The sequence below is a fragment of the Neovison vison genome, chromosome X (assembly GCF_020171115.1).
Source record: "Neovison vison isolate M4711 chromosome X, ASM_NN_V1, whole genome shotgun sequence".
Taxonomy (NCBI): domain Eukaryota; kingdom Metazoa; phylum Chordata; class Mammalia; order Carnivora; family Mustelidae; genus Neogale; species Neogale vison.
The window spans coordinates 52,375,010-52,391,796 of NC_058105.1; the positions used below are offsets into that span (position 1 = coordinate 52,375,010).

At 34.1% G+C, this 16,787-nt stretch overlaps 1 protein-coding gene across 4 annotated transcripts in view; it reads right to left on the bottom strand.

Annotated features, from left to right (window-relative positions):
• Positions 1–16,787, bottom strand: part of DIAPH2 (diaphanous related formin 2) — a 980,408-nt gene that overhangs the window by 468,615 nt on the left and 495,006 nt on the right. For all 4 annotated transcript variants that reach the window (XM_044235543.1, XM_044235542.1, XM_044235544.1 and 1 more), the window contains one exon: positions 10,046–10,175. In XM_044235543.1, the coding sequence (XP_044091478.1) occupies positions 10,046–10,175 (130 nt within the window). The remainder of the gene's footprint in view (positions 1–10,045; positions 10,176–16,787) is intronic.

The window sequence follows — 16,787 nt, forward strand, 5'->3', positions numbered from 1 at the left end:
TAAGCTTTTTCTTTTCTTCCATGTTTATATATGCTTAGGACAAAGATATCCTAGGATATTAGAAATTTTATAACTGATTCTTGAATTCAGAACAATGATTCTTCCATCAAAGCTTACAGATATCATTTAAAGTAAGATGAGCCTTTGTGATCATGTTTTTAGAGTGTTATTTCTAAAAGACTACAAGATGGAAAAAAAGTTAAAAAAAAAGTAAAGAAAATAAACTTAATGATATCACATATTATTTCAGAAAGCTTTGTCATTTAATGAGCAGATTTTGACCTTCACTTTAAAAATGGGACCAAACAAGTATAAAAAAACCTGAGATAAATCATCTGGAATTAATATTTTCCTGATAGCTTGAATGATAAACTATTATTTATATATAATGCCTTTCTCCTCAGGCATTTCCACATTGAATGTTTAATTTTGTTAGCATAATCATCTTGAGGGATAAATGGGCTAAATATTGACTATGTGTATTTTTCAAATTAAGAAACATTACTGTTGAAACAGGCAACTGATAGCTTAAATGGCCAATGATCCTACAAGTAGGTAGCAACAAAGTTGAAACTCAGGTATGTATCTCAAGATTCTCATCCTTGAACATATTTCTAGCATGTATTTCTTTCAGATATGACCTTATCAGAATCCTCTGCCACAGAGCTATCAGCTTCCAATAGGGTCAGAATTTTTTGTTACTATTTCAGGGAATTAACTTAAAAAAATAACAACTCCATTCTGACTGTTTTTCATGGAAATATGTTTAAGCTGTTTGGGTCATAAAGAATTGGAACAAGTAAATATTGTATTTGCTGTTTACTAATTTACCTCATTAACTTGTAGAATCCAAATTCCAGAAAAGGACCTCAGTTAAGTTCAAGAAATCACACTAGCAGTATAGTCCCCTACAACTTGGTCCTTGTGTTCAAACCGTATTTAAAATGTGTAAAAAGTGGAGAATAGAGGTACTGCTCAGGTACCTCTGATATAGTTCTTTCCTCTCCCCAAATCCCCAATCCCTAGATTCCTAAACCAGTCTCATCTTTGTCAATGAATCCATCAGAAGGACTAGTAGCAGTTAAAACTGCAGTAATGGTAACCATGCTGATTACCAGATTCCACCAATTTTTCCTAGAGGTATAATGGAATCTCCACTCAGCATGAGACATCCCTTCTTTTGACTCTGCTGTAGCAGCAGAGAGCTGCTTCTTTCCTCATTTCTGTTAGTTTTCCCTCTTTACTCTCCCTTCTCCACCTTGACAATGCTACTTAACGTCAGTCCCTTAAACTTTTGCATTGACTTTATCCCTGTGCTTTATTTCAGAGTCACTCAAATTGTAACAATTGATGTATGAATATTCAATTTTTAACTAATGAGCTTGAATCCAGAATGAGATAAAACTGAGCAACATTCCCACATATCCTATTTCCTGACATTAAACCAAAAACATACTGATAGCAATGACAGCAGCGACAAGTACTTACTGAAAATTTTAATTCAGGATGTGCTCAGGACAGGTTAAGATTCAATGATTTACAAACTAGGGTAATACTGACATCAACTATGGAAAGATCACCCTGAATGCTTACATGGCATATAATATGCTCAGTGGGTGTTTTGGTTTTTTTTTTTTTTTTTAAATAGTAGAATGTATCATCCACCCTGAAGACTAAAAGACACTTTGATAAAATCCTTAAGTAACATATGACTTGTTGAAAAATAATTATTTACAATGACATCAGATCAATTCTGAGAGCAAATATTTATACAATGAATTTGATCATTTTAACTAAGCACATGGGAAAACACTGATCTTTCAGATTAACTGTAATCCTTCTCTTACTTTCTATGTCATTATACATTTTAAAAATATGAATGACCAGCTTTCTAAAAATGTTTTGTTGAAGCATGCATACATTGTACATATAGGTTACCGGCCGAATGAATTTTCACAAAATAAATACACCCATGTAAACAGGATCCGGATCAAGAAGCAGAAGATTATCAGCACTCGAGAACCCCTCGCATACTTTGTCATTAACGCACACCAAGAGTAACCATTGTAGGGGCACCAGGGTGGCTCAGTGGGTTAAGCCTCTGACTTCAGCTCAGGTCATGATCTTAGGGTCCTGAGATGGAGCCCCGCATTGGGCTCTGCTCATTGGGGAGCCTGCTTTCCCCTCCCTCTCTGCCTGCCTCTCTGCCCACTTCTGATCTCTCTGTCAAATAAGTAAATAAAATATTAAAAAAAAAAAAGGAGTAACCATTGTAATTATTTCTAACACCATACATCTGTTTTGCCCTAAATAGCCACTTTTAATTACTGAGCCACCCAGGTGCCCCCCTAAATAGCCACTTTTAAAGAATACTTTGTAAAAGGCCTAGTTTTCTCCTTGTTGTTTTATGTGTGAGAAATGGAAAATCAAGTATCTGCAAATATACTTTGGCTAATTTAAGTACCCAGAAAGTTTCACTATTGGGCTAAATAAACATAGGATCTAGGATCAGGTTGATGTTTAATAAACATTCACAACACTGAATTTACAACAGCCTTATCATGGTAGATTTTGCCCTGATAAAGCAGACTAATGACATTATACATTATTTAAGAAAGTATCATGCCAGGATGCATCTATAAACATGGAAACCTTTATATTGTAATGTAAGACAGTATAGGATCAAGAACCAAACTAAAAAGTTCACATAAGTACTATTTTAGAAGAAGTGAAAAACCACTGAAAGTCAAAACAACTGGGAAAGCTTTATATGGAGGCATGAGATTTAAGGTGGATCTTCAAAAGGATATACACAGGGCTCATAAGGAATGAGAGAAGAGGGTGGCATTTCTGTTTGGAAAAAGCACAGGAGCCTAGGCTCTGAGACATGAGGGACAAGGATGTGGAGACAGATAAGCTGGGCACATAATTACTAACAGAAAAAGATTCTGGGATGTAAAAGCTAAGGTATTCTGGCAAATGCCTATGTAAGTCTGTAAAAAATTGTTGACTTACATTGAAACATTTTACTCATATCCAAATGGCCTGGTCTCTGTTTTCTTTCACTGCTACCTAAAGATATTTTTTCAACAGTTTTCTCTAGAAATAAACATTAAATAGAGTGTTTATATATTATGAATTGACAACTCTGGTTGGTAATGACTAGATTATTGACCAGCAAAAAAAGAAAAAAAAAAAAAAACCAAAAACAAACAAACAAAAACACACACACACAAAAAACAGACTTTCTTTCCTAAATCCTTTTAATGTTTTAGGTTGAAAATTCATTTTTATGCACATTTTGGACCTTCTATTGCTTCTGTTATTTTAAAGAAATTGACTGTTAGAAAAATATGGGTAACTTGGTGTGGGTAAGGAAGAAAGAAATATAACAAACTGGAAAATCCATGAATGTGAATCCTTAAAAATTAATATTCCTTTAAATTTTATAAGATATTTAAGGATATCAATATGACAGAATGTAATTCATTCAGTAAAAACTATTTATTTTTATGGTATATATAAAAAAGTCCAAAAGAAGCCAAACAATTTTAACTACTTTTGTAAAACTGACATAGTAGTATGATGTATACTCAGGTTTTTTTGGTTTGTTTTTTAAGGATTTATTTGAGGGTGCATGAGTGGGGGGAGGGGCAGAGGAAGAGAATCTTCTGGTCGACTTCCCACTGAGTATGGAGCCTGATGTGGGTCTTGATCCTAAAACCCATGAGATCACAATGTAAGTCAAAACAAAGAGTTGACACCCAACTGACTGAGCCACCCAGGCATTCCTGTACTCAGTTTTATACTCAGACTGCTAACATTTAAGCAAGGTTAATTCTATGGATATTTTATCACATTGGTGTATTAGCATTCTGTGCTTCTAAAAAGTTAGATTATAATTCAAAGTTTAAATCTGCTAGAAAACTCTACAGTTTGCAGGGAGGGGAGTAGGGAGAGGGTGGTGGGGTGATGGATATTGGGGAGGGTATGTGCTATGGTAAGTGCTATGAAGTGTGTAAACCTGGTGATTCACAGACCTGTACCCCTGGGGTTAATAATATATTATATGCTTATTAAAAAATTTTAAAAATATGTTAAAAAAAGAGAAAATCCTACAGTTTAGTACTTTCTCAGATCTTGGGCTTTAGAGTCACTGTATATTGAATGCTCTAAAAATAGTAGGATTTTTCCCCCTAACTCAAAGATTTTCAATAAAACTAACACCAACAATATAGAAGTGCTTTTTTTTTTCAGGAATTTAGAACAAGAGATGTATGTTTCAGTAGTTAGTTACATATAACTTGAGAAAGCTGGCTGCCATTAGTTCCTAACAGATTTTAATCCTTACTATTCACCATAATCCTTTATGGTTTGATGGCCTCCATAAGTTTAGATCCCATCCATTAGTAGCTTGATAGCTTCCAATTTTAGCTTTCTTTTTGAAAGAAGTAAAAATATAGACCAGGAAATACTGTCCTGGTATCCTCTTTATTCTGACTTACCTTGTTTTCCCCCTTGTATTTAGAGTACACAGTAATTTTAGGGCTGCAATTCTCTGTCAATTTCCCATGTCATATTATGAAATATGCCTGTTATACTACAATGATATGCAATGATTCAATTTAATAGACATTTATTGAGCATTTACTTCTCTCTGAGATGCTACGCTAGCACTGAGACTATAGGGACAAATCCAGGACATACAGAGACAAACAAACAATGGAAAAAAAGTATGAATGTGGTATGTACCATATTACTAATAAGGCTATAGTGTTGCTGTGACACAAAGAAAGGAGAGGGTAATTCTGTCAAAGTGGGGCTGCAGAGACTATAGACCATGACACAGAGGACATAGTAACATTTACACTCCAATAAATCTTTTATTTAGTCAGCATTTACTCTAATATGAGCATAAATACCTGTTGTGTATTTTAGACTACAAAGGAAGCAAAAATGGAGCTGAAAAATATGTAATAAATTAACTCCAAAGTCTGCAAACCTTCCTTGATTCTCCAATCTAGTTATGTGGTCATGGACAATTCCTTCATCATTCTGGGCCTCAGTTTCTTGAACTATAAAATAATGAATCTGGATGAATTGCCATCATGGATCCTTTTTAGCAGGGATGAGATGATGTCTAAAGCTTCTGCCAGCTCTGGAATTTTGGAAAGTATTTTGGCTTTTTCTTGCTATTGTTCCCCCAATAGTTTTTTACTCTATTATTTTACATTTTCCTTTTTCTTTATTTCATGCATTTTTCCTTATAGTATTTCCTCTAGTCTGAACTTTTTATAAATAAGTCAGAGTACAGGGGCACCTGGGTGGCTCCGTGGGTTAAAGCCTCTGCTTTCGGCTCAGGTCATGATCCCAGGGTCCTGGGATTGAGCCCCGTATCGGGCTCTCTGCCCAGCAGGGAGCCTGCTTCCCTTTCTCTCTCTCTCTGACTGCCTCTCTGCCCACTTGTGAAATCTATCAAATAAATAAATTAATAAAATCTTAAAAAAAAAAGAAGTCAGAGTAGATAAATAACTGATCAGAGTTATTAATATTACATGGAAAGACGGCAGATATCAAAAGGTACAGCTGGTCATGAAAATTTATAATAATTGATTTAATTCATAAGAAATTAAAACTGTTTATAGGACATTTAACAGCTTTTATTTGGTAAGATGGCACTAATTTAACTGAAGTGAAACCTGTTTCATATTTATGTGAAACCTTAGGATTAATAGTGCTTTCAAATACAGTAAAATAATTTTTCCCTGTAGAGTGAATAGATTTAATTAAACTTTACTAGTAACTCTTTTGGTTTAATCCCTGGAGCCAATCCATAAAACACTAGAGGTTTTAAATCAAACTGTAATCTTTAAAGCTCAAAGTTAAAGTGATAGTCACAGTGGCTATCCTTTATACAATATATATCTCTGTATCTATTATATATATAGTTATGCACACAAAATACACACACAAATAATCCTGAAAAGTATTCATTAGGGGAAAGGTAACTGTGGTTTTTCAAAAGTATTCTAGGGGTGCCTGGGTGGCTCAATAGATTAAGCATCTGCCTTCGGCTCAGGTCATGATCCCGGGGTCCTGGGATTGAGTTCCACATGGGGCTCTCTGCTCAGTGGAGAGTGTGCCTCTCACTCTCCCTGTGCCTTTCCCCACTGCTCATACTCTCTCTCATTCTCTCAAATAACCAGTAATATTAAGAGTATTTTAAAGGCATCAGAGTTTCTATAGAAATCATTTTTCTTCTCTCTCTAAAGACTCATTGGTATTTCAAACATGAATGAGAGGACCTGCCGATTTATAATTTAGCCTAAAATGAAATGACCAGAGCAATTTTATTTTATTAATTTCACTGGTAATAAAATGACACTGTAGTGTTTGATGCTGAATTTTGTAAGGATATGAGAATGTCTGTTTAGAAGAAAGTTAGGTACTCTACTCCCTAACCCTGACTGCTTGCATCCCCTCTCCTGGCCATAACTAAATAGATAAATAAGTGAAGCCAAACCAAAACAAAACCACTGTATCGTTCTTTAGGCAATGCCTCATAAACTTTTCTTACCAGGTACCCCAAATAGAAGAGAAGATTGAACACTCACCCTTGGGGATCTACTGCAAGTGTGAAATTTCTTTGAAGTCATCTGTTTCATTTTTTATAAAAATTCATGTGGATTTTGAATTCTGTTTCATAACATATATCTATTTTAATGTGAAGATGATGTTTTCCCCCAATATCTTTGAGTTAACAGAGGTCTAGGAAAATATGCTAAAATATGTATAAATGCTATAATTTATATGGTAAAATATGCTAAGTTTACACCACAGTTTTGCATATTCAAAGATACACAGAATTTTAGAAGCTTAGCTAAAAAATAAACACAATTATAAAATAAATTTATCCACAGATCACACATATTTCCTACCTTCAGTTTTCCTTTCATTTAAGGCATTTTGTCAGTCAATTTGAGGCCTATAACACTACTACTCAACTGAAATAAATTTAATTGTGATACCAGACAGAAAAGATCTTTATGTTATCAAAACTGATATATGGTTTACAAAAATCCAAAAACATATAAAAAGTTATTAGTAGTAAAACAATTGTTCTCTAAATATAAGTTATAGGGGCACCTGGATGACTCAGTTGGTTATACACCCGACTCTTGATTTCAGCACATATCATAAACTCAGGGTCATGAGATCTAGCCTTGTGTTGCTCTCCACGCTCTTTGGGAAGTCAGTTTGAGATTCCTCTCCCTCTGCCCCTCCCCCTGCTCACTCCCTTTCTCCTTCTCTCTCTCAAATAATCTCAAAAAAATAAATATGACATATAATTCAATCATTAATTTATTTCATCTTATTGATAACCCTCTAGTTTGAAAAGAAAGGTACTTTTTGTATTTTTGAAGGCGATCATTTCACATCGATACAGTTCATTATCAAATAATATTGATTATATAGTACTGACCAATTTGTGTTTTTCCTGGTTGACTACATACATGCTATGTACAGTACTAGAGGAGACAGAATGTGATTCAAACAAGACCGAACTGTATATTAATCTAACAAGTTAGCTCAAATATCAAGGAAAAGTATTTAACTATAAATGAGAGGTAATTGGCTTGACCCTTCACCCTGTCCCCACCCCCCTCCGTAGACCAAATTCCAGAGTATTTCTTCCTAGGGCTTTAGTAGCAAAATATTCTTTAAAAATGGATTCTAAACAGGGATTTGACAAATGATAGTCAGTTGTCTTAGAGGACAGGGCAGGTGAGATTTCTAGGCATAGAATGCAGCATGAAATGATACACAGAGACAGGATTATCAGAAAGGAATAAAAAGGCTCAAGAGAATACATATCTCAACACACTGAAATGAGAACTAGAGAGGAAATGAAAGATGGATGGAAGCAGGTGGAATGTGCTTAAGAATTTGAGTTGAGACTGAATTTCATAGGGAAAGAAAAAAGAACTAGTCAAAAGAACGAGAGTAGGTATGGCTATGGTCCTAATAGTAAGATAGGAAGAGGATTTCTGGCAACAATCTTTTGAAAACACTGGCAGGAAAAATACAGAAAAGCAGAAATAATCAAGATACAACAGAGACATTTTGCTCTTGACAGAGATGGGGAGAAAGAAGTTGGTGACAATATAAAATAAAAATATGAAAGTATTTACCAAAAGCCCAGACACAGGAAACAAACAAACAGAACTGGATATAATACATAGTTAGCGGAGACTATAGGAACCATAGGCACCCTTATAATTATCCCCTTCTAACAAGACAATAGCAGGAACTACAATATTCATAGCAGTATATCACATATTATGACTACTACTACTAATAAAGATAGTGGTATAGCAACAGCTATATATTTACTAAGTGCCACGCCTTTTATTGAATACTCTAAACATGTCAACTCATGTGATCTTCTTGTTACTATCACTGCCATTTTACAGATGAGGAAACAAAAATGTGGAAGTTTAAATTACTAGCTCAAAGTTACAGAACTAAGAAGTTACCAGCTAGGATTAGAACTTTATAATATCTAACTCAAAAGGCTGTGCGCTATAAGCTAACTTCATCAATAACAATAGAGGTTAAAAGTTTGTATAAATTTATATAGATATATAGATAGAAATATAGAAATATAGATAAGCTAGAGTTTAGACTTAAAGTCAAAGCTGATATAAAGTTCATTGTCCATTTCATTACAGTTGTTCCAGATTATTTTGACTAAAAGTGTTTATTGGATATGTTTATGTAAAGTATCCTCAATGTAAGAACTAAAAATTTAAAAATTAGGAATTAAAAATCACTGTAAAATTAGACAGATCATTTTATTTAAACATGTTCTTGACAGACTTCTCAAAATCTTTCTGAAATTCAATCTATGTATTAAACAAATAAAATTTAGAAAAAGAAGTTCTGGAAAAGGGCAATCAAAAATTAGTGATAACACTGAAATGATCTAATGATTGTCCTTATTTGTGACATTTCTCAAGTTTCTAATTAAAAATTCTCCATTTCCCTATAACTCAGGACTTTCAGTAAGGACTCAAAAGCATATACCTTTCCCAAGTTTATTATAAATGATATAAACTTGTTAGTGTTTATTGAAGTGGAAAAAATATATGTCTATAAAACCCAGAATACTGTTTGTATAATATTGTTCAGCAGTCAGGGCACCTGGGTGGTTCAGTCAGTTAAGCTTCCCAACTCTTGGTTTCAGCTCAGGCTGTGGTCTCAGCCCCATGATGGGCTCCACACTCAGTGTGGAATCTGCTTAAGACTCACTCTCTCTCCCCTCTCCCTTACTCAAATAAATAAATAAAATATTAAAAAAATATATTGTTCAATGGTCACCTCTGCTAGTCTGGTATTATCAATCAAACCCTTAATGTATTTCTTTGATTTAATCCAGTGTATCTCATTTTGTGGTACAAGGACCAGAATAACAATAGGAGACAGAGTAGGATTCCACAGTATCATTATTTTCTTTATTAAAATAAAAACCTTTAAGATACGATGTTAAATTATACTTACTGCAATATAGCATCAGTTCTCTGGCAATTGCTTTTCTAAGGAACTTCTGTATCTTGGCTCTTCAATTTAACAACACACATTTGTGACCAGAGTCATATTTACTAACATGTAACTAATGTGGAATAATAGAAACAGTGAGAAAATCCGTAAGCAAGAACTGTCTCACAATCATTGTGATATCATGAAAATCTCATGGTATAGTTCCATTGTAAACAATATGCTCTTAAGTATTTATGAAATGAATGAGTGAACATACTATCAGATCAGAGATGTGAAAGTGTCAATAACCTAGCAATGTTAAAAAATGACGTAAGTAAAAAATAGATCGTTAAATATACTATACTAGCAAACATAAGCTAATGAAAACTATCTTCTTGCTTTTCAAATATCAGTAAACAGAAAAAATAAAATTAATGTTTTTTAATCTTACCACTTAAAATATAATACTCAGGCAAAGAATAGTTTCAAAATAGTAATCAATTACCTTTGCTTGCACTTTCTACATGTTCCAGTTCTTCAGGAAACTTCAGGATATCCCGGTATTTTTCCTCACAAATTTCAGCAATAAAATGCAAGAGGGTTGTTTTTTGATCTGCTGACTTAGTATCTCTGATCTGGAATGAAATAACAATATTTTTAATATATGTTGGGTAAGTTAATAGAGTTTTTTTTTCCTTAAACAAGTGAAAGGATGAACTCAATTTATTAAAACTAATTTAATTTTTTTTAAATGTTCAGGGTATCTGGATGGCTCAGTTGATTAAACATCTGACTCTTGGCTTTGGCTCAGGTCATGATCTCAGGGTCATGAGATGGAGCCCCATGACAGGCTCTGTGCTCAGTGTGGAGTCTACTTAAGATTCTCTCCCTTTCCCTCTGCCCCTCCCCCTGCTCCTGCTCTCTCTCCCTCTAGTAAATAAATAAAATCTTTAACAAAAAAACATTTTTTTAAAGTTAGGGTAGCTTCCAAATGGGGCCTAGAAACAAAGGAGCACCATTATTTTAAAACACAAAAGATGACCAAAACCAGCAAAAGTTTTAATTTTAATATATATATCTTAAAATGTCTAAATTATTATGGCAAAATGAATTATTCTCTGAGAACAAAGCATTAATTTAAGTATTAATAATTGCAGTCAAAGTTAATGTGTGCTTATGTTATCAGCATTTGTTCTTTGCTTTATCACTGAAATATATTCTTGGAAGCTGGACATGTTTGTGAGGTTTTATTTATTTGTAGCCATTACTGATGGAAATTAATATAAAAAATACATTTTACCCTCCTATACTTGTATGGACCATCAAAAAAAAAAAACTGGAAAGTTCTTATGCTGATTCATAAATAGAATCTGACCACACAATTGTGATGACAATTTTTTTCTGCTTATGTATGTTATTTACTTTTCAGAGATACTTTTAGAAAGGAGATGCTATAGTTAGAACGATAAAAATCTTTAAAGTATTAGACAAAAAAATCTATGATGCAAATCTAAGTGTTTTCTTTAATGTAACATTCATACTAGGCTAAGCTGCAGAAGAAATCAAGAATTTACCTACAAACAAAGGATAAGTGAGGAATAAAACATCAAGTTTTCTGATTCTCTTAGGTGTTTTAATTCTATAATCCTTAGATGACGGGGTTGTCCACTGATATGCATACTAATTTGGGGTTTTTAGCTTTAAGGATTACTCTGTTTAGAATAAAATTTTCCCAGACAGGTTTATGAAAAGGCTGTATAAGATACTTAGGTAATTAACAGAATATTTAATAGCTACTGTTTTAGTGACAAAGGAAAAAAAAATCACATTTAATCAGTCAGAAATATACTGAATCTGTTTTGTACTATAGCTTTTTAACAATTATTTATGTCCCCAGGATATGGAGAACTTAAAAGAAATATAGTCTCTAGGCTCAAAACAAACCACCACAAGAGGCCTGATGTTGACAGTTCAGGTGGCCACAAGGTCACAGTGAATGCTTTTAGAATTTCCAGGATTACTTTATCCCAGATAGGTGTAATATTTGAAATTTTGTATTATCTGGCTGATCTTCCTAACACTTTTAAGCACTACAAGGTTAAAATGACACAATTTAAGGACAAGCTACAAGAACAAACCTCAGCAACACTTCAAGGGCAATTTATGTTACGTAAGGTTTGTGCCCTGGAGTAATCAGTGGGAGGTTCATGTTCCTAAAGAGAGGTCTATACCTGGGATTATAGTGTTACATGTTTACAAAGTGCAACATTTTCAGAGTATGCTGGATATTACAATTTATAAGAAAATTCACATTTTCTTTTTTTCTCACAAATTACCTGAATTCCTTAATCCTAAAAAAATTAGGTGTGTAGGGAAAATTAAAGGTACATCTTCCTGAAGGAAAGGGAACTGATCTATATTTTATAAACCCTGTAGAAACTATACGGACACACACACACCATGATCACCACTAATAATAACAACAACAAAACTCTACCTAACTTTCAGGACACCAAGTTCTAAAAATATATATATATTTTAAATATTTTAAATGCACATGGCCAATACTGGAAAGGAAAACACATAAAGGGGAAAATAGCATTATGCTCATATGTCAGATTTATGGGTGATTTAAAAACCAGCTTTTGGCATGCATACTGATAAATACTTAATTTTCAGAAATTATTTTTATTTGATAAATATTTATTCAGTCAGGTCCATTAATTTAATTCCTGTTAAGAAATTTAGTAGAGGCAATGGTTACATTCCAAGAAGATAAGTGAACCATAACATTTCAGCTAAAGAAATATCTTGGTATCTTCACTGAAATCAGAGAGTTACAGACAGAGCACGGGTACGCTTTAAAACAAAACAACACAAAACAAAACTGAAATATTTCTTTCAAAGCATGGGCAAACATGGACAAGTGCCTCTTTTGTCAAGCTGAAGAATATCTTATTTGGTATGGGAGACAAACTGTTAAATCTGTATTGTAATATTTATTTTTTAAATAACTTCACACAGAGTCTATTTTAAGGTTTCAAACTGCCAGGGAATAACTGTGACAAATACGTGGTCTTTTTAACTTTTCTCTATATGTATGACTCCTAGACCAATCATTTTAAAATAAATAGATACTATTAAAATATAGGGGGAAATAATTTTTGACCTATTATATTTACTTTGTATTATCATGTCTTCAGCCTCTCTTAACTGCATCTACACCATTCACACATTAGGCACTGTCTCTCTCTCAGGACATATTGTGTTGTTCAGTGTCAACACAGAAGGCAACTAAGAACATTCCCCTTTATCAATTATAAAGGTCAATGGCATTTATCCAATAATTTGCTCTTTGAAGTATTCTAGTTGGATACATACATCTCTTGGGGTAATACAAAAGTAGTCTAATCTGAGTATGTGTAAAACCACTTCCAAAGTGTTTGGGTTTATTAAGAAATAAAACTGATTTCCATTTGATATCTGGTTAACTTGAAATTATGTTAATTTTACAATAACATCAAAGATCCCATTAATACTTGTCCAGATTGCCTAAGTCTCAATAGTGAGGATATTGTCAACATTTCAAGGTTTGCTGCCATCAGGAGCCAAGTGCCTTTTAGCAACCCTGCCTATGCTTTCCCTGTCTCCCTCTCACCAGCCACAGTTAGGCAGAGGTATTAGATAGATATATGACTTCTCTTTGAAAGATATATAAGGATAAAAAAAAAACCCTACAATCTTATGTCTTGCATATATTTCCACATAATAAAAACACAAACAGCAGTTCCAAAAATTGGAAATATTTGAAAGAGCTAAAAACATTTTATAATATTTGAATAGGCTATTATCAACTAATGATAACAAAAAAATAAGACAGAGCAATTCACTATATTCACTGATAGAGCACCATCATTTAGTAAACCAGAATGACTTAAATATAACCATCTGACTAAAAAATGTTACACATAAATATTACTAACTAAATTTATACTAATTGTACCTACCTATTCTTTAATAAATTTCTGAAATGGTAAATGAATATAAAATACTTTTAACAGAACAACACCTAAATACACAGCAAATTCTGATAGTTTTATCTTTTTTCTAATAAATATGAATGCTATATTATGGAAGATAATTTTTACATTTGACATTTCTAATACATTCCCAACACTGTACCTGAGGCAGATAGCAAAATATATGAATAACTAATTACCACATAAAATATATATTTTTTCCAAATACTTTCACTCAAGCCTGAAAATCTAGTCTTTGCCCTGTCTTTGAAATTAGGTGGTTGCCAGCACAGCCAGAGAGCCTGAGACAACATTTTAATCATCTACATCAGCCACATTCAATTTTTTTGTGAAGGACCCCTTCTGAAGGTAATTTTCACCTCTGCTGAGATTTAATCTTACTTCTTTTGCTCTGTCCTCAGTGGGAACTGAAAATAACTGGTCACTATCCACTGTATAACCACCTCTCACAGAGGCAAAGCTCCCTTCTCATGTATACTGTTCTTTAAACCGAACAATTTTTGGAAATTCAACCTCTCCACACAGATCTTAGTTTTCAAATGTTTAATTTTTTTTAATGGAGATTTTTATTTGTTTATTTGACACAGAGAGAGAGCTAGAGAGGGAACACAAGCAGAGGGAGTGGGAGAGGGAGAAACAAGCCTCCAGCTGGGCAGGGAGCTTGATGTGGGGCTCAATCCCAGGACCCCAGCATCATGACCTGAGCCAAAGGCAGGTGCTTAACCGACTCAGCCATGCAGGCGCCCCTCAAATGTTTAATTCTGAAAAGATAAGAATCCACTCAAAGTTTCTATTACAAAGTCTTCCTGCATCTACTAGAAAAGCATTAAAACTTCTTGGTTTTGCACATATGGCCCTTTGTGAGCTGGCCCTTGCCTACTTTTCTAACATGTCCCCTGATGTTTTCTGACACATGCCCAACTCTGGTCTGATTACAAATGTATGAACATACCATGTAATGTCATGCCATCATGCTTTTGCATATCTTGTTCTCTCTAGACACCCCCATTTCTTTTGATTTTTCATCCATCTTCCCTTTTTACTTCTATCTACCATGTGAATACCTACTCATATTTCAAGACCACTCAATTACCACCTCCTATCTGAAGACTTTTCTATCTTAGTAATAATGTCTTTTTTCAGCCCTGTTCCTTCACTATATACATTTTATCTCAGTAGGTTTTTTTTTTAAGATTTTATTTATTTGGGAGAGTGAGAGAGAGAGAGTGCACAAGTGGTAGGGAAGGACAGAAGGAAAGAAAGAGGGAGAAGCAGACTCGCAGCGGAGCAGAGAGCCCAATGCAGAGGCTCAATTCCAGGACCCTGAAATCACGACCTGAGCCAAAGGCAGGCATGTAACCGACTGAGCCAGGCACCACAACACAGTAGTTTTTCTTCTAGGCAATATGAGTTTTTTTTTTCAAGGTTAGAGGCCCTGTTTTCCTAATATTATTTTTTATCCACAAATTATTATATTATCCACAATAATATAATAATATTATTATAAAAATAATATTATTATTTTTATCCACCTAGGAGAATGTTAAAACATACTAGCAGGCAATTTATGTTTCTAAATTAACATTTTTCTCCACATAAGTTCCCACTTGCTGGGCTTTAAGAGTAATACTTCTAAATTAAACTCTATTCATGTGTGTATGTATGTGTGTGTGTACATATCCATACATATAAAGAAAGGTTGACTACAAAGCCCAGAAGTTTCCAGGGCACCATATTTATTGAGAGGTAGGTTGGAGAGAATGCCAGAATAAAATTATATTGTGTTGCTCAGGAAATGAAGCAACATATGCTTCTAAGGGGAGGCAGGTTAGGAGTAAAGCAAATATGAATGTAGAAATACATTCAGTGATCCACTGTGGGCAGGGACTGTGCTGAATAATAACAATCAGAGATAAATGATGCATGGTACCTTCAAAGACTCAGGGAGCTCAAACTTAGGAAAAAAACACAAAATTATATAGAAAAGAGGTGACATAGGAGAGTAATTTGGTGGCAAATCTCAAAAACTGGTAAAATTAAAATGATAGCTAGGATATATGTAAAAAAGGCAAAGAGGGGCACCTGGGTGGCTCAATGGGTTTAAGCCTCTGCCTTCAGTTCAGGTCATGATTCCAAGCATGCTTCCCAAATCCCTCCCCGTCCCCACCCTCTCTGCCTGCCTTTCTGTCTACTTGTCAAATAAATACTTCTCTTTCTGTCAAATAAATTTTAAAAACTCTTTTTAAAAAAGGCAAAGAAAGCAAATTCAAGACATATTGTAAAGATAAACAGGATTAAGTCACTGAAAAAATATTTGGAATGAAGGAAAGGGAAATATCGAAGTTTTAAATTTTGGTTATTAAAAGAATGGGTGTATCATGTTGGTAACAAAGAAAGTAATGACTCTCTCAAATGAGCTCACTTTAGGAAGAAAGTAAAGCTCATTTTTTAAACATAAATGGTAACTATGTGGAGATAATCTATGAGAAGGTAGAATGGCACTCCATTTTCTCTACTTCATTTTATCCTCTATGATTCAACCCACATATGTTTCTTAAAACCGCATACAACCATGCTATTCTCTTCCTTCAACAAATCCAATGGGTCTTTAAAACTTATATACTAGAGTTCAAATTTCTTTTTTTTTTAAAGATTTTATTTATTTATTTGACAGAGAGAGATCACAAATAGGCAGAGAGGCAGGCAGAGAGAGAGAGGAGGAAGCAGGATCCCTGCTGAGCAGAGAGCCCGATGCGGGACTCGATCCCAGGACCCTGAGATCATGACCTGAGTCGAAGGCAGTGGCTTAACCCACTGAGCCACTCAGGTGCCCTAGAGTTCAAATTTCTAATCAAAATAGTTACTAAGCACAGACTTTGGATTCAGACAGAAACAGGTTTGAATCTTGATTCTATGCTTCACTAGTTGTGTGACCTTGTGCACATTACTTAAACACTCTAAGCCTCAGGTTTTTCCTCCATAAAATAGGCATTAAATAAGTACTTATGATCACAGAGTTGCAGAATTGAGTAAGATACTGTATTATTATGACCATGATCATTAAACAGATTTATTTTTTTAAAGATTTTATTTATTTATTTGATAGAGAGAAATCACAAGTAGGCAGAGAGGCAGGCAGAGAGAGAGAGAGGAGGAAGCAGGCTCCCTGCCGAGCAGAGAGCCCGATGCGGGACTCGATCCCAGGAC